The 20,984-nt window shown below is 36.7% G+C and overlaps 1 protein-coding gene across 12 annotated transcripts in view; it reads right to left on the bottom strand.

Moving 5' to 3' along the window:
- The window catches only part of ADGRG2 (adhesion G protein-coupled receptor G2), a 110,911-nt gene that overhangs the window by 22,516 nt on the left and 67,411 nt on the right, over positions 1-20,984 (bottom strand). For 4 of the 12 annotated variants that reach the window (XM_079122834.1, XM_079122838.1, XM_079122839.1 and 1 more), the window contains 9 exons: positions 19,383-19,421; positions 17,256-17,297; positions 14,741-14,794; positions 11,320-11,375; positions 7,131-7,186; positions 5,598-5,637; positions 5,123-5,160; positions 3,780-3,874; positions 2,776-2,842 (listed from right to left, as the gene is read on the bottom strand). In XM_079122834.1, coding sequence (XP_078978960.1) covers positions 2,776-2,842; positions 3,780-3,874; positions 5,123-5,160; positions 5,598-5,637; positions 7,131-7,186; positions 11,320-11,375; positions 14,741-14,794; positions 17,256-17,297; positions 19,383-19,421 — 487 coding nt within the window. Of the gene's footprint in view, positions 1-2,775; positions 2,843-3,779; positions 3,875-5,122; positions 5,161-5,597; positions 5,638-7,130; positions 7,187-11,319; positions 11,376-14,740; positions 14,795-17,255; positions 17,298-19,382; positions 19,422-20,864; positions 20,889-20,984 lie in introns of all 12 variants that reach the window. The other 8 variants (XM_079122828.1, XM_079122833.1, XM_079122832.1 and 5 more) reach the window with 3 other exon arrangements.

Raw genomic sequence — 20,984 nt, 5'->3', positions numbered from 1 at the left:
ACCTATATAATCACCATCTAGATCTCAACATAGAGGGTTTCCAGAACAGTTTCAAAGTGTCCCAGGTGTTTCTAACATACTGTCCATCTTAAGAACCAATACATTAGAAAGATCCTGGTGATCATCCAATTCTAGCCTAGTGGTTTTCAAACTTGGCAGCACATTAGAATCATCTCACTTCAGGAAGGAGATTTAAAAACCTAGAAGCACAGACTATATCCCAGACCAATCTCTGAGAGTGGGAGGCAGGCATTGGTGTTTTTGAAACTCCTTGAATGTTTCCAACATGCAGCCAGAGTAGAGAACCACTGCACTGCTCTATGGCCTAGATCCTCAATTCTCAAAGTGGGGTCTAGGAGCCAGCAGCACTGGCTTTTTATCCAAGAACTTGCTAGAAATACACAATCCCAGGACCCCCACCCCAGATCTACTGCATTATAATATGCAATTCAACTGATCCTCAGTGAGTGATAGGCACAGGAGTATTTGAGATGTGCTTGTCTAATCCACTTCCTAATTTTATGGAGATCTAATTTGTTCCTTCATTTTACCTGGAACTTTGAAGGTAAAAAAGCAGCTACTCTTGAACTTGGATACACAGCTACTTAATGATACGGCCCTAGCCAGACATTTTGTTCAAATTCTGCCTTCTTTTTGATGTCCTGCTTCTTCTTCCTAATAGCTCCCTGAATGTGTAGCCCACAGGGCTGCCTCAAAAGAAGGTTGGTCTTCTTTCATTCTGATGCTTCCAGAAATTCTATCCCCCAAATAGGTCTCAACCTTCCAGCTTAATAGGGGATGTCAAGCTTATTGGGGTATGTTACTCTTCACATTGTATTGCAAAAAAATGCTATAAATCCTTAACTAAAGACTTAGCTATTGCTGAACCCAATGTTTTAATATATCCCAGAAATATAACCCACCCAGAGCAGACAGGCTACACTTAGCCTTCTGTTCCATATAGGAAGTCTTCATGTTTTAAAAAATGTATGTCTTTTTTTTCAAATACAATTTTTATCTGACTATAGAAAAATATAGAAAATGCTGAAAAGTAGGAGGTGGGAAGAAGAAAGAAAAAGTAAAAAACTAAAATACTCATCATGCAGCAGGCAGGTCAATCATGGGTAACCACTGTGAACATTTTCATTCATTTCTTTCCTATTTTCTTCTATGTATATTTTTTAAAAAAATTTTTAGATGTTGATAAACTTTTATCTTATTCATTTATTTATATGTGGTGCTGAGAATCGAACCCAGTGCCTCACACATGCTAGGTAAGTGCTCTACCACTGAGCCACAACCCCAGCCCCCCTATGTATATTTTTATATTCCTGTGATCACATCATAGGTGACTGTCAGAATCTTCTGCTATTTTGAAGCATCTATCTCTCAGTTTTTCTCCATTGAAGAGATAAATTTAGAGCGGTAAATCTCAATTGAATTACAGTTTAGAATCAAGAGAAGGGCTTTTAATACCTACGCTGTGTCCCAGACCAATTAAATCAGAATCTCTGAAGGTGGTGACTGAGAATCAGTACTTCTTTAAAACGTTTTAATTTGAACTGATTTTAGCTTACAGAAATACTTCAAAAGCAATACTAAGAATTCCATGTACCATTCAACCAGTTTCTTCCAATGTTAACATCTAACATCCAGAATTTGTTTATTTTGTTTTATTTCTTTTGAGACATTGTCTTGCTATGTTGCCCAGACTGGCCTTGCACTTGTGATCCTCCTACCTCAGCCTTCTGAAGCCTATCAAAATTTAGTATATAACAAAGGGGTCACCTCAAACCACTGGGAAAAAGATCAAATTTTAACTAAATGATGCTTTTTAATAAATACTGCTAAATATTTGGAAGAAGATAAAATTAGATCCCTATCTCACACCACACATAAGAATAGATTCCAATGAATCTAATGTGAAAAATGAAACCATACAAGTATATAAAAATAAAAGGGTGAATGCCTGTACCACCTAGATACAACAAAAGGCTTCCTAATGATGCCTCCAAATCTACAGGCAATATAAGAAAAGACTGATAAATTTAGTCACATAAGTTCTTTTTAATTTACAGGACAAAAAAAACCATGATAAATTCAAAAGACAACAGAGAGGGTTAAGAATGTGGCTCAGTGGTAGAGTGCTTGGCTAGCGTGTGTAAGGCCCTAGGCTCAATCCCTAGCATATATCACAGATAAAGAGCTAACACTCACAATATATAAAGTCCTCTTAAAAACTGATCAAATAGGGCTGGGGGTATGGATCAGTTGGTAGAGTGCTTGCCTCACAAGCACAAGGCCCTGGGTTCAATCCCCAGCTATGGCAAAGAAAAAAAAAAGAAAAAAAAAAGATTAAATATCTATTAGAAAAAGTGAGAGAAAGATATGAGAACATAATTCACAGAAAGATACAAAATATATGAAAAATATCCAGAATCAGTATAAATAAGAGAAATGCTAATTGAAGCAGCACTGAAAAGCCATTTCTCATCTGTCAGCATGGCAATTTTTTTTTAATAACAAAACATTTAATTGGTGAGATTGTGCAGAGTCAGAATATTTGTAAGGCTTCTCAGGTAATTCTAATGCTCAGTCAAGATTACAAATCACTGGTTTAAGGCAATGGTCCCAGTGGAAACTTCATAACAGAAAATGATATTATCCCTGAAATTCAAAGCTTTTCTTCACTCCCCTATTTCCAGCAATCATTATCTAGCCTGGAGATCAAACGATATACCTATCACTTTTTTTTTTAAAGAGTTTGCTACGTACCACTGCAGTTTTTCTAACTCTTCTGGTGAGGAAGGGCAGGGTGTCCTGACAGAACAGCAGCACTGTTCTGAAGGAGACAAAAGGAAAAGGGAAAAAAATCATGGTGAAGAATAAAGTAAGGCAGAAACTAAGATTCATCAACTAAATGGTTCATATACTGCCTGCATTTTAAAGAGTGATTGTCTGTAACTGGTGGTAAAATTAATCAAATGCCTTTGTATTGGCAATTACACACACTACATAGTAGGTGCTCAAAAATATTTATTGAGTGAATACTTTTTCTTGTTTGGTTATATTCATTTAACATCAATCACTCTCTAGAAACTCCTAAGAGGAATCCAGAAGTAAACATATCCTGGAGAACATTATGTTAAGTGAAATAAGCCAGGCACAGAAAAACAAATACCGCATGATCTCACTCTCATGTGGAATCTAAAAGTCTAACAGAGAATGAAATAGTGGTTACCAGACTGGGGAGATGTTGGTTAAATGACACAAAATTTCAGTTAGAGGAATAAGTTCAAAATATCTATCACACAACATGGTGACTATCCTAAGTAACAATATATTGTATACTTGAAAACTGCTGAGAGTAGATTTTAAATGTTCTCACCACAACAAAAAATGATAAGTATGTGAGGTAATGCATATGTTAAATAGTTTGATTCAGCCATTCCACAATGTATATCAAAATATCATATTGGACACCAAAAACACATACAACTTTTACTTGTTAATTCGAAAAAGGAGTAAACATATTTCAGTAGCAATCCAAACAACTCCCCCTCTCAGCAGGGCTTGTTTTTATCACATTTTTGGATGGCACATTGAAATTTTACAAAAAAGCAGGAAAAATGAACTTTTTGAGCTTCTAAAAATTGCTCAAAGACAAAAGAGTCAAACAGAAAGCTGAAACATATGCAAACTTATTAATTATATTTTCAATTATAAAAGGACACATCAAAAGTCATATGAAAATGGACACAGCAATAGAGGCAACTTACCCATTGGTCGAATCTGTACTCTTTTCAAAGCAGCCATTACAGCACACACATTCATTGTCTTATTCAATTTTATTGTGAATGTACAATTTAATGTGCTGTAAAGAGAAATATATATACCAGAATGTTACTACACTGGAAACCTACCTATGTATTTGCAACTGCTTTTGCAAACAAGAGTAAGGAAAGGGGGCACTGACAGTGTTAACTTGGAACATCACTCAATAAGCTTATAAATATCCATTTACCATGCTCTGAACTTTAATAAGACATTTATAGAGGTTCACATTCACAGCTGTTGCAAACCAGAGAACCTCTGATCACACACAGATGCTGGTTTGTTTTGCCTGTCTATACAATGAACAGACTGGGTGAAACTTGACTGCAAGGATAAGCACCTTGGCACCTTTAGTCTCACTACTGTCACAGTTGGCTACTTGGCTTGGTGTCTATTCAAGTTTCCATCATGGGAGCCCTTTCACAAACCTAGATAAATGTCAGGGTCTCTTAAATCCCAAATCTCTCTGGCAATCTAAATTATTAGATAACTAAGAATTTAAGACATTCCCCATTTCTTTCTACTTTAGACTTGGTGTAGGTGAAAAAAAAATTAATGCTAAAAAAAATGAAAAGAAGCAAGGGAAGTAAACTAAAAACATATAGGGGATAGAGTCAACCTATAATTTCATGGAAGACTTGCCGTGATTTGTATCAATGAACAGTTCAATCAGTGGAAATTATCATTTTCTAGGACTTGGACTCTCGTGGAATGCTCAGGGTTCAGGTGGTGAGACTATTACTGTATCAGTCACTGGCTAATGTGGGCTTACCCAGGACAACCAATGGATACAATTTAAAAGGGTTACTTATCAGTGCAACCCCAAATAATTATTGGACAATTTCTGATTTACTCTTGTATGATTTCTTCTTTTCTCTTTTTCTTCCCAATCTTTTCCTTCCTCCTCTTTCCTCCTTCTGAGTTTCATATTATGTTTTCTCTTTTCTGTCTGGATTTCACCATGCCTGGACCACTATGAGCCATTTTTTGGTCATACTTGTGGCTCTCAGAGATAAGAACACTGATGATCCTCAGCTCATAGAATCAGAGGCAAATGATCTGATGTCAGAAACCTCTCCCTCAGTGCTTCATAAGGAAATGAGAACATGGAGTGATGGAATGATCAGTATTTGGAAAAATAAAAATATATAAATCCAAAATGTCTCCGATGTGTATTTATGTTAGAGGAAAGCCTTTGAATTTACAATTTAACTAAGACTCCTTAATACTTTATTTCTCCCGAATGGAGAAATAATGAATATTTATTAAAGAATTAAAAATGACTGACCTTTGGGCCTCTGCTGTAGCACACATTATAAAATAAGTCTGAAATAAACAAAAATATATGTTATTTTGACAGCTGGAAAAGATGACCCAGGGTAAATCACAGAATTTTAGAACCTTGAGAACCCCTAGATATCACCGCTTTTATGCTCCTGCTGGATAAAAGCTATTCAGGCCATATGAGTTCTGTATGGATACCTCCAGCGTCAGAAAGCTCAGTAGTATACAAGGGAGCACATTCTCCTGGAGTTTTCATTTTAAGAAACATTTGGTCTTAAATGAAGGAAAATCTATCTCCTTAACGTCCACCCACTGCTCCTAGTTCTTATTTTTGGAATAATGGAACTAGTGTGTTCACTCTTTTATATGACAGATTTGGGAGAATTTGAATACATCTCTCCCAGGGAATAAAAAACTCCATGTTTCCCCCCAAATAATAACAATGATTACAAACAAGGTATAGGGTATATCATGATTACCTCACTTAGGGTTTGTAGGGTTTTGTTGAGCTCTGATCGTCTGTTAATAAAATCAGAGAAATTGACATTAAGGCAACTGTTAGTGATGTGAAATTCAAAACAAGGTAGATTTTTAGCAATTAAATCAAGCACGTGTTATTTATTGCTCACAGTGTTCACTTTGAAGAAACGCAGGACATAATGAGAGATTACTATGTGGGAAAAATAAACTATTTATATGTCAAAGGAAATTTACCAGACAGGAGCTGTATTGGTTCTAGCTAAAAGCAAGATATAAATTATGGTGGAACAATCTTGCTATTCATTAAGCTAGTGCAACCCCCCAGGTAATTTCTTCTGGCAGAGGGCCAGAGGAAGAGCTGGCCCCAGGCAAGTTTTTCTGAGAGGGGCAAGCCACTCACCCTGTGCCTTTGATTAACTCCTCATTCCTCTTCAACTGAAGCAGCCTGTCCTCTCTAGCACTCTCCAGCCCTGCCTTCCTCTCCTCATGACTCCCCTTTAGGAATTTCTCTCATTCCTTTCTTCCATTCCCATTCCAACTATATTTTCATTTCTTCAGCATGGCAGACTTTCACTGAAGTTAGGATGGAAGAAATCTAATTAAAGAATTCACCTTAAGACAAGGATTTTCAATGGGGGTAGGAGGACTTTTGGTAATGTCTGGAGACATTTTGGGTTGTTGCACTGTGGGGTGTGCTACTCCAGGCATACTGTTAAATGTCCTACAATGCATAGGACAGGCCCCCATAACAAAGAATCCTCAGGCCTCATAGTGCTGATGCCAATGTCAATACTGCTGAGAGGGAGAAACCCTGCTCCAGGCAAGGTCTGGAAGGAAGAAGAGGACCCTGGAAGTAGTCAGCTAGCTCCTCAAGCTGGCGGGAGCCACTCCTCCATAATTCTGCTCAGAGATCTTCTTCCTGGGGGTTTCCATGGTCCCTCCAAGTAGGCCTAACTGCTCCTCCTACTCTATAGTCAGATTCTTAGAATGTCTTTTGGCACTCTGTATATGCCCTGTTCATGAAGTTGTTTCTCCCTGTGACAGAGTATGACTATTTATGTTCTAGGCCATCCTGCTGGCTGCCACTTTCAACCTCTGCTCTAACTGGGGGCATCTATTTATAATGCATTTCTCATTGTGCTTGTCCTTGTAAGCCGAGGTCTACTTAACAAAAATCTCTCTCTGACTTTTGAATCACTGATGCTTCATGAAAAATATGAACAAATGATATACATGGAGTCCTATCTGGAACCCTTCTTTCAATCATGCTGGACACCAAATCACATTAAAATGTAAATACCAACTCAAATGAAATTGTTGTATAATTTCAGAGCATCAGAGAGAACAACCTCATGGGGATAACAGTTGATGACAGATGACTTCGGTGAGTTTGGTTAGTAGGCAAGAACAAATTAACTATATCCTTTCAGCCTGTCTCCTCCCATTCTTGGTTTCCAAAAGCAAAGATAGCTCAACAAGTATCTTTCCACAGTTGATGTCTGAAGTTTTCAATCAAACAGCAGATTACTCACTTTAGTTCACTTAGAGACAGCACTCCAGAGTAGGTGCCATTAGTTATATCTTGATTCTGTTGGAAGCAAAAAATTGAGAATAAAATGAACAGCATTTGTTTTTGTTTTTGTTTGTTACACACTCTAACAAGGAGTTGTTTTTCACTTTTGTTGGCCACTCAAAGAATTACACACCAAAGACTGAATCCTAATCCCATGGAATATTGTTCATCAGATAATCAAATTGTTGTTACATAGATAAGGGTGGAGAGAGTGGTACTCAAAAGTTAACCAATATTAATTGGCTAAGCCAGTTTTGGTTTATGTTTTCTTAAAAAAAAAAAATCCCCAGATTGCTGTCAGGCACCTATCACCCACCATTTGCCTGCCTCTTGCCTGTCCATCGCCTGCCTTACACCTATCCATCAGCCACCGCCCAAGGTTAACCTCCTGATCATTTGACAACAGTCAGCAAACTGATCGCCGACCGCCAGTGGAGTGCCAGCTGCCTGCAGTTGCCTGGAAGTTCACTGTTACAGTACCTGCAGGTTTGATTACATGTGGCTACCGCCATTTTGAGACAATAGCCAGGCCATAGGACCCCCAGCCCAACCAATCACTCCCTGCCTCCGGGGCCCTCACAACGACTGACTGCTCCCTGCCGCCAGGACCCCCAGACCGACTGACTGCGCCCTATCACAAGGACCCCCAGACCGACTGATTGCACCCCGCCTCCAGGATCCCGCAACCACATGAAACACACCACACCTCCAGGATCCTTGCCCAACCAACCACACCCCACCTCCAGGACCTCCAGCTAACCATATCCACACCCCGAGCTGCAGCTCCCCATTTGCCAACACATTTGGAAGCCAGAGCAAATATCTTGGATAATCCTGGAAGCTGTATCTCCCATCTTTAAGTGGGGCAAATTCCATCCTGAGACGCCTGCTGGAGACTTGAAGCTCACTGTCAGGTACCTCTCATGCATCAGGCTACTGAAGACTGGGAGGTTTGAATACTATATGACTGTAATAGTGTAGATTTTCTTTTTTTCTCCTTATTGAACAATTTTAAATTAAATTTCTTTACTTTTCTTGCTCTCTTTTCCTTTTGTTTACCTGTTCCCTCAGAGTCTCTTTCTCCCTTTTTGCATGCTAACAACCAATTTCTTTTGATTACACTCTCACCCTTTCTATTATCTAGAACTTCTGTATATTCTTTTCCTATCCCATTAACAGCTACATCCTACATCCCTCTGCATCCTCTTTGTCCTCCATTAGAAAATGCAGACCATATTGCAAATCTGTTTGTTATACTGAAGATAATAATTGAACTCATTCTGTTTATTATGACAATACTGTTAATGTCCTCATAGGATATATTTGGTCTAGGATTGCAGACTGTCTGAATTGGGCACTGCTAATATTGATCTCCCCCTTAAAGAAAAGGTTTAGGAAACCTATAAGGCCACTATAAGCCTATAGGGGGGAATCTGCAATACCCCAGATCTGCACTGCTAGAGGGGAAGATACAAGAACAAATGAAAAAAACAAGGGAAGAAAATGATCCAAACAAATCTAGATTCTATATTAATAGAATCCAATGACAGTATGGTCGAAGAAATGTCAGAAAAGGACTTCAGAATATACATGATTAAGATGATTCACAAAGCAAAGGATAGATAAGAGAGTAAATGCAGTCAATGAATGATAATACCAATAAGCAGTTGAAAGAGCAACTGCAGGAAGCAAAAGATCGTTTCAACAAAGAGATAGAGATTCTCAAAAAAAAAAAAAAAAAAAAAAAAAAAAAAAAAAAAAACAACGGAAATCCTTGAAATAAAGGAGACAATAAACCAAATAAAAAACTCAATGGAAAGCATCACCAAAGACTAGACCACTTGGAAGACAGAACCTCAGACAATGAAGACAAAATATTTAATCTTGAAAATAAAGTTGCCTAAACAGAGAAGATGGTAAGGAATCATGAACAGAATCTCCAAGAACTATGGGACATCATGAAAAGACCAAATTTAAGAATTATTGGGATTGAGGAAGGCACAGAGATACAAACCAAAGGAATGAACAACCTATCCAATGAAATAATGTCAGAAAATTTCCCAAACCTGAACAATGAAATGGAAAATCAATTACAAGAGGCTTACAGAACACCAAATGCACAAAATCACAACAGATCCACACCAAGGCACATTATAATGAAAATGCCTAACATTCAAAATAAAGATAGGATTTTGAAGGCCACAAGAGAAAAGCATCAGATTACATATAGGGGGAAACCAATACGGATAGCAGCAGACTTCTCAACCCAGACTTTAAAAGCTAGAAGGGCCTGGAACAACATATTTCAAGCTCTGAAAGAACATGGTTGCCAATCAAGAATCCTATACCCAGCAAAACTAACCTTCAGATTTGAAGATGAAATAAAATCCTTCCATGATAAACAGAAGTTAAAAGAATTTACAAATAGAAAGCCTGCACTACAGAATGTTCTCAACAAAATATTCCATGAGAAGGAAATTAAAAACAACAATGGAGGTCAGCAAAGGGAGGAACTACCTTAGTGAAAAATCCACTCAAGAAACCAAGCCAAGTTAAAAACCAAACAAGCCCAAATGACTGGGAATACAAATCATATCTCAATAATAACCCTGAACATTAATGGCCTAAACTCATCAATCAAAAGACACAGACTGGCAGAATGGATTAAAAAGAAAGATCCAACAATATGTTGCCTGCAAGAGACTCATCTCATAGAAAAAGACATCCACAGACTAAAGGTGAAAGGATGGGAAAAAACCTACTGTGCACATGGACTCAGTAAAAAAGCGGGGCTTTCCATCCTTATATCAGATAAAGTGGACTTTGAGCCAAAGTTAGTCAGAAGGGATAAAGAATGACATTTCATACTGCTTAAGGGAACCATAAATCAGGAAGACATAACGATCATAAATATTTATGCCCCAAACAATGTTGCATCCCTGTACATCAAACAAACCCTTCTCAATTTCAGGAATCAAATAGACCACAACACGATAATTCTGGGTGACTTTAACACACTGCTGTCACCACTGGATAGATCTTCCAAACAAAAACCAAACAAACCATAGAACTCAATAACACAATCAATAACCTACACTTAATAGACATATATAGAATATTCTATCCATCAACGAGCGAATTCAGTTTCTTCTCAGCAGCACATGGAACCTTCTTGAAAACAGACCATAAGTTATGCCACAAAGCAGCCTTTAGGAAATGCAAAAATTAGAGATACTGCCTTGTGTTCTATCAGATCATAATGGAATGAGGGTAGACATCAATGACAAAATAAAAAACAGAAATTACTCCAACACCTGGAGACTAAATAATATGCTATTGAATGAAACATGGATAACAGAAAAAATCAGGGAGAAGATAAAAAAAATTCTTAGAGGTCAATGAGAATGACAATACAACATATCAAAATCTCTGGGACACTAGGAAAGTGGTACTAAGAGGAAAATTCATTGCATGGAGTGCATTCAAGAAAAGAATGAAAAGTCAACAACTAAAAAAAAAAACCTGAGTAAGCAGCTCTTATGTGCTAATTTCTGTCTTTCATCAGTTCAAGGGTCCCCCCAAAAGAACACTAGTAAAGCTCTCCTCATGACAGCCCCAGATTTAAGTACAAGACTCCAATGTAAAGAGAAACTCAATAACAGCCATCACTACATTTTTAGTGCCTAATTCATGGCCTGGCACATAGTAGGTGCCCAGGAAATTTTCACCAAATAAATAACACATTTCTCTGGGATTCTTTGAACCAATGTAGATTATGGGAAGGTTGATACCACTATATCTGAATCCCCCATATGGGGAACACAATTAGATTCGGAAGATTATTCCTAGAGTCAATACAGATGTTTCTTGTTGCTATGAGTTTCTAAGATAATTTTAAATTTTAACTGGTAATGGAATCACATTATATTAACATTCTTATTTAGCAGCAAACCTAGTGAAAACTAAACTATAGTTATTAATAAGATACTATGATTATGGAAGTCCTTACTGCAAAGCTACATATTTACTTAAACTTTGTCATAAAACTAAATATGCCAAATACGATAAATAATCTGAACCTTCAACAAATCTAAATACATGCAAATTCACATTTTAAGACTGTAGTAAGAAAAATCTTTAAAACCTACCTGGGTAATGTTGTGTTCTTCATCATATTGAAACACTATCTCACCTCTAAAAAACACTAAAAATAAATTTTCAAAAAGAATTTGAGACTTGTATCCTTACAATTTGAGGATTAATACAACACATGAAAATATTAGCAAATTACTTTATAAACAGTTTTGTTTTTACTCCCATTTACCCTCTTTCCTATCCATAAGCTACTCAATAGTAATCAACATAATTTTTAGAAAATATAAACTATAAATTTTGTAGAAATTCAGAATGAGAGGAAACTGTCTCCTTGTGAAGAAATGTGTAACCCAACCTGTCAACCTGCTTTTAAAAAAACAAAAACTAACTTTGTCTTCCTTAATGATAAGTGGGGGATCATGATGCAGTGGCTATAATTCTAGTGATTCTGGAGGCAGGAGAATCACAAATTTGAGGCCACTCTGGGCAACTTCATGAGATCTTGTCTCAAAATAAAATAAAAGGGGATGGGGTTATAACTCAGTGGTAGAGCACTTGCCTAGCAATGTGAGGCTCTGGGTTCAATCCCTAATACAGCCAAAACAAAACAAAACAAAAACCGCCACCCCACCCCCCAAAAAAAACAACCTGGGAGAACAGTGGCTCTAATGTTAACTTAAACAAAAGTATCTTTTAAAGTTAGAGTTGCAGTTACATAGGAGAGAGGGGGAAAGGGTTTCTGAGCAGCTAAGCAAACTTATGGAAGTCTACTTATTCTTCACCAGTTTTTTAAATTTAGTTTTTGTTTTTAAAATACAGCTACCAAATGCAGTATCTTTCCTAGGAACACAGCTGAGATTTTGCTTTGAACCCTGACTAGTGTGCAGGGAAATTCTTTCTTCAGTTGAACAACTCATTTTTGCTTTCTCTCCAGAAATGCCAGAAAACCTTATTCTTAAAATGCTGACTTTAGGGGGCTGGAGTTGTAGCTCAGTGGTGGAGTGCTTCCCTAGCATGTGTGAGGCACTGGGTTCGATTCTCAGCACTGCATATAAATAAATAAATAAATAAAATAAAGATCTATCAACAACTAAAAAATATTTTTAAAATGTTGATTTGGAGAAATATTAAATTCAATTTCAGTCAAACTGTTTCCTACAGGGTACACCTAGGGGGCTCTATTTGAAAATAAATAAAATAGAGATTCCTAAACAGAAAAGTATGCATTTCATTATAGGAACCCAAACCTGGCCTTTTGAATAATGGCACAAGGATGTCATATATATCAAAGTAGGGTTCAGCCAATGTTTTTGGTGATTGATCTGTTAGTAAATACTTGAGGTTTTAAGGTTTCTATTGCAAGTCTGCCACTGAGCATGAAAGCAACCACAAACAATATGTAAGTAGATGGGCATGGCTGTAGGCCAGTAAAACTTGATCTACAAAAACAGGTGGCTGGCCATATTTGGACTCTGGGCAGTAGTTTGCCAACCCCTCAGCTAGAGGGTTGAAAGTCTCCTCAACTCATCCTTTTTTATTGCACCCCAAAGTATTACAAGTCATTCCCATGGCCATGTATCCTGTGATCCAGTTCCACTTAAAAATGGCTGACAAAGCTACCCAACTAGTGACTAACATGATCTATTTCTACTGAGAACCTCAACTTTTGTATATTGATACTGAAATTTCAATTAATGCAGTATATAATGATATCTGCATAGAATTAATTATCCATTTAAAAATTTTAAAAACCTTTAGCTTTTATAAACTTATTTAGATTCTGCGTGTGTGTGGACAATGACACCCACAATTTCTCCCCCTCACATTCTTGAGTGCAAAGTGAGTTTCATAAATGTGCTGGGAGCACAGTAGTTCTGGTTTGCACAGGGCAACCAAGAAGCCACCACCTTTTGACCCTTAGTCTGACTCTTCCTGGTCAGCTCCCAGCTTCTTCACCAGCCTCCACTTCCTTTAATGGACCTACATTGGAAACCTGAAAAAAGCAAAGGTTTCTAGTTTCTGGCAGGATATCATGGTATTTCTTGTGCCAGAAGAGTTGGTTCCCTGATGAGGCTGTTTTCACCAGACACTAAAACAAATGGTCAATTCAGTCACTTAATTGGGGAAAACATTACACCAACCAGCTTTCTGGCATCTGTTATTCAAGATGACCAGGTTTTTCTTTTTTGACTACAAGTTCAATTTTCAAACAGTTATCAAACATGTAGACACAACACGGAACTAGACATTAGTCACCAGCCTAATGGATGAGGCACAAAAATAATGACATTATGGGGAATTCAGTAAAGAGAAGGGTAAAAAAGGAGGGAGGAAAGGAGGAAGAAAAGAGAAGCTATATATATGTGTTGTGTGTGTATACACACATATAATTATTTATTATATAATGTATCCTATAATTCTTTAGTAAAATCCAGCTGATATTTCCTTCCTATATTCCACCCAGAGCATAATATCAGCAGATAGCTCAGATGAGCAAATCTCACATCCACACAGTAGAAAGTGTTTGTAGAGTATTCTTTTAATAGGAAGTTTTCTCATTCTCTAATCTACCCAACCTTAAGCTATTTACTTGAAATTGTTACCTATGATTTTCCAACAAACTCTAAAACTATTAGAAGGAACAGAATATAAGGGGGAAAACCTATGCTTGTTTATTACTGGAGACATACCAAGATCTTAATATCATAAAATACCTTGTTACCTTCCTCTTCTCTCTTCCCATGATCTCCTAACCCTCTCTGACCTGCCACACCATATTTTTCTGTTTTCTGTTTTTCACATTTGCTTTCATTGGTTTTAATAAGGTAGGGAGCCCAGAGAGCCAAATCAATGTGAGAAAAGTGGTTGTTTCATTCCTCTGGCCCATGTCAGAAAGAAAAATATTCCTATTTCAAAAATAGGCTTTTCTGAAGAGATTTCCATCTCAAATTAAAAAATAGTGAGCAATCTTAGTTAGAAATGGCAAAACACATGATGGAAACAACTGGAATTAGCATTTAATTGAACCAGGTATATATGAGGTTTCAACATTCTTGTAGTCTGGTTTGTTTTATTCTTAGCAAAGGACAACATCCTGTTTCTAAGCTATATTATTTAAGGTCCTATAGGAAAGCTCAAGGGATTTATATACAAAAAGTGACTTTCAATAATTAGTAATAACCTCATTATTATTCATGATTTATGAGTTTAAAGCTATAGTGAAAAATATTTGTTGTAGCACTTTATGTCTCATATTAAGTAAGTTAATTCATTCCTTCACTAGACAATGGGAAGATAATTTTAGACAGATCTAAGATTCACTTTTGTTTTATTAGGGTCTCTTGGTAGCCAGGTGGTGTGAAAAGAGACAGGTTAGAGAGGCACATGCATACACAACAGGAGAAAACCAAATCAAATCATTTTTCTCTATGAAACAAATTTATCTGATAATGTATAATGTACACAAGAACTAACCTGAGTCATTGCAAATAGATGACAAATTGCAGATATTTCTCTGGGATCTGACTCCTGCAAAAACAACAACAAAAACCCAGCTGGTTAAGCATGTCGACACCTGCAGTTATATACTACATTGTCAAGAATATTCACAAATGTAGGCATCAAATGTGGACCAAAAATATTAAGAAGTTGGATAAAATTGGCTGGATGAATTCCTCAAAGACTAAAAGAATGAGAAAGTCTTCATTTAGTTGGTCAGCTATGGAACTTGACTCTTTACTATTCTATAATATGTCAGTGTCTCACCCTCTCTACTCCTCCCTAAAATTTCTTTGTTGAACTCCCAATTAAACTCTTGCCTGTCCAATATCAACAGAGCACCATGTAACAAATCAAGTATAGAAACCTTAAATGGAATAGGCCTCAATCACAGATCCTCTTTCCCTTCCTGGATAGAAGAGTCCCCAAATACTCTAATGTTAGTCCTAGCTCTCTATGTAAATGTATGTATGAAATAACATTAATGTCATGATATTGTTTCATGAGCAAAACTGAAAATGTATTTGCTGTGCACCTACCATATTCTACAGGCTTTGGGAGGTTTCAGATACAGACCCTGCCCTCAAGGAGCTTACAGTCTAGAGGTTGATACCGGCCAGTATATAAAAAGTTTTAGTGCTAGCCAGGACCTCAGATCACACAAGCATACCAAAGAGGCAGAGATGAACAGGAGATGAAATGAACCATGTTAGAACAAAAACTCCATACAGATAAATCTTAGAAACACTTTCTCCTTTAGTGAAAGGAGAAGTACTTCTCTTTGATTTGAAAAGAGCTCAAGGTTTACTTCTCTAAGAATCTTTCCTTCACTAATTGCATCCTTTTGGTGAAGCATAAGAAATCCATAGTACATGGGAGGGGCAAATGCTCACAATGTACTAAGCAAGTTGCTAAGGGGAAAAGATCGTTATATGAAGGAATCTTTCAGTCTCTTTGTTAGGTTCTGTTTGGTCAGAATTATGTATGCAATGCCAATTACTAGTTTATTTCCATTACATATTGTGAGTTCTTAGTTTGGTCCCATGAGAAAAGTAGTCTGGACACAAATTAAAACTATAATTTGACTTAATGCAAGTGATATGGTTTTGGTCAGAATGATTTATTGGTATATGGGCATCATGATTCAGCTAAGAGTTTTGATTCTGTGAACAAACTGAATTTAGGTGCCCAAAGTTAGATATGTGAATTTCTATATTCTTCTATAGCAATGTTACCCACACCAGAAGAGAAAGATTTCACTTTAAATATAGTTACTTGTAGCTCACTATATGCAAATGTTATAGAATATACAGATGGTGGGTAGCAATGCTTTCAAAGTCTTTTGAAGCACTGATCCATTCTTGCTACACTTTTCATTCTACCATCTCTACCTGCATCTCCATTTCTAGTGATGTGCATCTTTTTGCCACTCTTTTATACCGAGAATTTTCTTTCCTGTTTCTAGGGCCATTATCTGTAATTTCACTCAAGTACATAGCTACTTACTGGTCATTTCTTAAATCCTGAGAGAGAAAACTGTCTGAAAAGGGTCAGATACTTAATATTTTAGGCTTCGTGGGTTATATGGTTTCTGCTGCAACTACTCAGCTCTACCATTCTATGTAACAGAAAAGTAGCCATAGAAAATATGTAAACAAATGGACATGGAAGTGTTCCAATAAAACTTTATTTACAAAAACAGGCAGTGAACCAAATTTGGCCCATTGGCAATAGTTGGCCAACCCCATCTGAACTCAATCAGAGGGTTTTGTTAAACTGGGCACAGTGGTGCATGCCTGTAATCCCAGCCACTCTGAGGGATGGAATTAGGAGGAAGGCAAGTTTGAGGCCAGCCTAGAGAACTTGGTAAGACCTTGTATAAAAACAAAGAAGAAAGAAAGAAGAGAAAATCCTTTGTTAAGTATGTCTTGTATGCCTAGTCCTGCATCAGGTACTTAAAAGTATATCCTTGCTTTGCTTTAGAAAGAATTTGAGGTTCACTCCTCTGTTTCAATAATTGCATCCTGTTCATAAACTCATTACCACCAGTCCTTCTACCCTTATGCCTCTTAACCATGAGAAATGCTTGTGGGGTTGGGGGTGTAGTTCAGTGGTAGAGTACATGCTTAGCATGCCAGAGGTTCTGGGTTTGATCTCCAGCACCAGGGGGAAAAAGAGAATGAGAAAGAGGAATCCTTATGGAATCCCTGACTTTATCTACACGATGTTCATGTTAGTTACCTGCTTCTTTGCCCTGTCTCCCTCTTAGACTAGAAGATTCTTGAGAGTGGGCACTGTGCCTGATCATTTTTATACAGCCCCTAAGGCCTAGTACAATTTCAGATACCAGTGCATAACCATCTATTCATTAAGAAAATATTTTACTTTTAAAAAGCAGGAAAAAAGAGAAAGAGATCATAAACACCAGCCATTTGTTTAATTTTACCTTAGTTACAAAGAAGAAAGTCTTGATATTGATAGTAAGTCATACCTGATGCATTGAAGGTTTTTACTATAGTGATTTTAGTTTTTTCTGCAAAGAAGCAATTTAAATATTAGAGCACAATTGTTGCTGTTTTTAAAAAACAATTTGCCATGAGTATAATTTTTTAGTGAAGTGCAAAGAAAATCACACTGTTGACATCTTTAAGACATGATCAGTCATCTCAGCAGCAGAATGAATGGGACTTGCACGGAACTTGTAGCATTGGCATGGGGTGGGCCTGGGAGTTGGATTCCCATGTTTACCCAGTTAGATCACACCCATTACACACCCCACTGCTTGTGTAATTCTATTCCAGTTTCTAGGCGCTGCTGCTAGAGCAACAAATGTAAATTTCAGATATGTAGAATTAAGTCACTCTCAGGACCTCTGGGTGATAGGTTGTAAAGGGTAGGTGATTCAGAGTCAAAATTAATGTGAATCAATACACATAGGATCTAAACTGCTGCTACTGTAGTCTACAATCAAGCATCCTGCTGCCTGCTTTAATAGTTATCCCTATTGTACTGATAGATAAAACTATTCTGGGGAAGTCAAGACTATCCAACTATAGTCACAGAAAAAGCCTACAGCAGAACCAGAACTGTTCAAAGTTAGGGACTCAAAGGCAAATATCAACATGCTCTAAAGAAGAAGCAAACCTTAGAAATATCTTTCCAGCACAGTTGGAATACAAAGTCCATGGTTCATTTGCCAGATAATGGAGAACTAGGTTCAGCAACCCATGCCATAAGGATGGCCAAGTACAAGAGGCTGTGTTCAGGGCATAGATTTGCAAAGTTCTGTCTCCTAGTGTAGATGGGAAAATCTGAATAAAAGAACAAGCTTGAAGCTTGGAGATACACTTATGAATGATGATGTTATACTGACAGTTTCAGAAACCTCATTTATGTGTGTGTGTGTGTGTGTGGGCTATTGATGAGTTCATTTCACTGTGTGACCTATGGGCAATGGTTGATAGTAATGACAGAGGCTCATAATATTTTGCATTATCATTAATGATCCTTTAAATATAGTTTTGTTTGACTTGATATTCAACCTCACTAATATTCAAGAATGAAAAATAAGTCAGGCACAGTGTCACACACCTATAATCCCAGCTGCTCAGAAGGCTGAGACAGGAGGATCCCAAGATCAAAGCCAGCCTCAGCAATTTAGTGAAGCCTGTCTCTGCATAAAATACAAAATAGGGCTGGGGATGTGGCTCAGTGGTTGAGTGCCCCTGAGTTCAATCCCTGGTACTGTCCCCCCACAAAAAAAAGAAAGAAAAGGAAAACCTAAGGAATTGAGAGAAAAAAATTAATCATATATACTATAAATAACCTTAGCAAAGGTACAGTGACACAAAGGTAACCTCATCCCCTGCTGGAAGGAATGTTGCTGAGCACAACCTTTCTGGAAGGTAATTGGACAGTGGGTGTCAAGGGCCTTAAAATATTCATACATTATGTCCAATCCTTGGAATGTATCCTACAGAAATCAAGGATGAATGCAAAAGATTGGCACCAGGATGTTCATTGGAATAACTTCTATTAAAAAAATAGAGACAACTTTAGTGTTCAACATATGGTATACAATGGAATGTTATCAAGTCATTAAAAGCAAGCGATATTGGCAAATACTTCTAATTCAATATTAAATCCGAAGAGCACTATATAAAAATCTACATAAACTATGACTATTTTGCAAAGGACATATACATAAGGTATATGTATATAAATACTTGCATATGTTATACTAATTGAAAATATACCAAATTTTAACAGCAATAGTCTTAGAAAAGTAACATTAAAGATGATTTCTATCCTTTTTCTTTATATTTCTCTATATTTTCCATTTTTATGAGCTAATATGTATCACTATGATAATCAAAACTAACAAATGTTATTTTAAATGAAGTGCTACTGCCATAATAGTTCAGAAGTTTGAGAGTGGTGACAACAGAATTATAGTTCAATGTCAAAGTCAAAGCATAGTAAGTCAATAGTTGAAGGCACAATAAAGTTAGCAAAGAGGCAAAGGAAAACTACTCTTTACTAACCCAGTAGACCACACAAGTGAAAAACTCAAGAAATCATAGAAGAGCCATGCTATTTGGAAATAACTTGATATTACCTGTCTTATTTAACGTAGACAATACACTTGAAGTAGCATCTGAAACAAAATAATAAAAATTAGTGTAACTACTGGCATGGTTAACAAACATGACTCTTCTTATGTTCCTTAAACATTCCACTTTTCCTAAAATCCAGAAGTTAGTTTCACAAAAGAATGCATTTGCTGCCCATCCCCTTACTACTATCCATTCTCCCATTCCTGAAGATTATTGAACAAATGTTTATTCTTTCAAAATGTGTTTTCTGCATGCCAGTTACATGTCTAACACATAACAATACTCTGGTAATTATCAGATTTAAATAAACCCATTTATGTTGTTTAGTATTTTGTCCTCTATGATAATGAAAGTCCCTCAGGGAAATGAAAATTCTAATGTTGATACCAACCTGAGTAGATAGTAGTGGGGAGGCTGAATATGTTTTTTCCAGTGGTATACTCTTATAAAGTAATTTTAAGTAGTTCTAATTTAAATTTGGAGTTTTTAAACATTACATTCAACTAACTTTTAGGAAAAATCTCTTTTTGATAGTGTCTGATCTAAAATTCAACTTAGAATCTATTCTATTGGTATTTCTTTAAATGAAAAGCATTCAAGAATTTATTATTCTGGATGAATTTTTTAGGAAAAAAAGGTATTACATTATCACACTTAAAACACACACACACACACACACACACACACACACACACGGATCCAAACACTGCTACAAAGTTAAATTGAAGATGTTTTTTTCACTGTACAAAGTAATTACACATAAAAATTATAACCTTTGGCTCTTCCCATTGGGCCAAATATGGATTTAAACCAGTTTTGATCAGTTTGAGCTGCAACTATGATTACTTAGCTCCTTAACCACCAACCACATGGTGAGATTTTATTTTAACTAAGCGATTCTGAAGAGTGTTGGGGTTTGACCACAGCAAGATGGAAGGTTATCTACCCACAGAGAGGAGGGAACAGAATGTGCTGCCTGGCCTACCTCCCTTGAATACAGCACAATGCTTTGTCCTTTTCTCTAGCACAGTGAGGAAGCCAGTTTTTCCTCATTTCATACTCTTTAAAAATTGATAAAATCATCTGTAAAAAGGCTGTCTTTGAACACTCTGTGCCTTCAAATTCAGGCTGAATCACATTAGAGTCACTGGATGTGCTTTTCACATTTAAACAATCTGTCATGCAAAAGTTGCTGGCATTGTGTTGTAGAGCAAGTGAAATGGAATACTCAAAATTCTTTTCTAGAGCAGTTAAGAGTGGTGGAGGGCTGTCTTCCCTCCATGATCATAATAATTTTATCATTTAACCAGAAAGTTTATGTCACTTTTAAAAGTTGATAGGTTTTGGTTTGATTTTTTTGGTTACTTTGAAATTACTTAATGTATTCAGAAATAATTTAGAGATGGAAATCTTCCACACCATTTATTATACTTATGTTCATATTAAGGGTTATCAGTTTTCACTTGCTGCAGAAAAAATCTTACCATTGAGGCTTGTAGTTTCAGCCACTTTTTGTCACAAGGAGAAAAACAATACAAGGTATAATTAAAACAAAAAATTAACAAATTGGGCTAAATCTAGGTTTAAATTTTTTCAAAGTCTTG

This window comes from Sciurus vulgaris, assembly GCF_902686455.1.
Source record: "Sciurus vulgaris genome assembly, chromosome: X".
Classification (NCBI taxonomy): Eukaryota; Metazoa; Chordata; class Mammalia; order Rodentia; family Sciuridae; genus Sciurus; species Sciurus vulgaris.
This window is presented reverse-complemented; position numbering and strand designations above follow the sequence as displayed.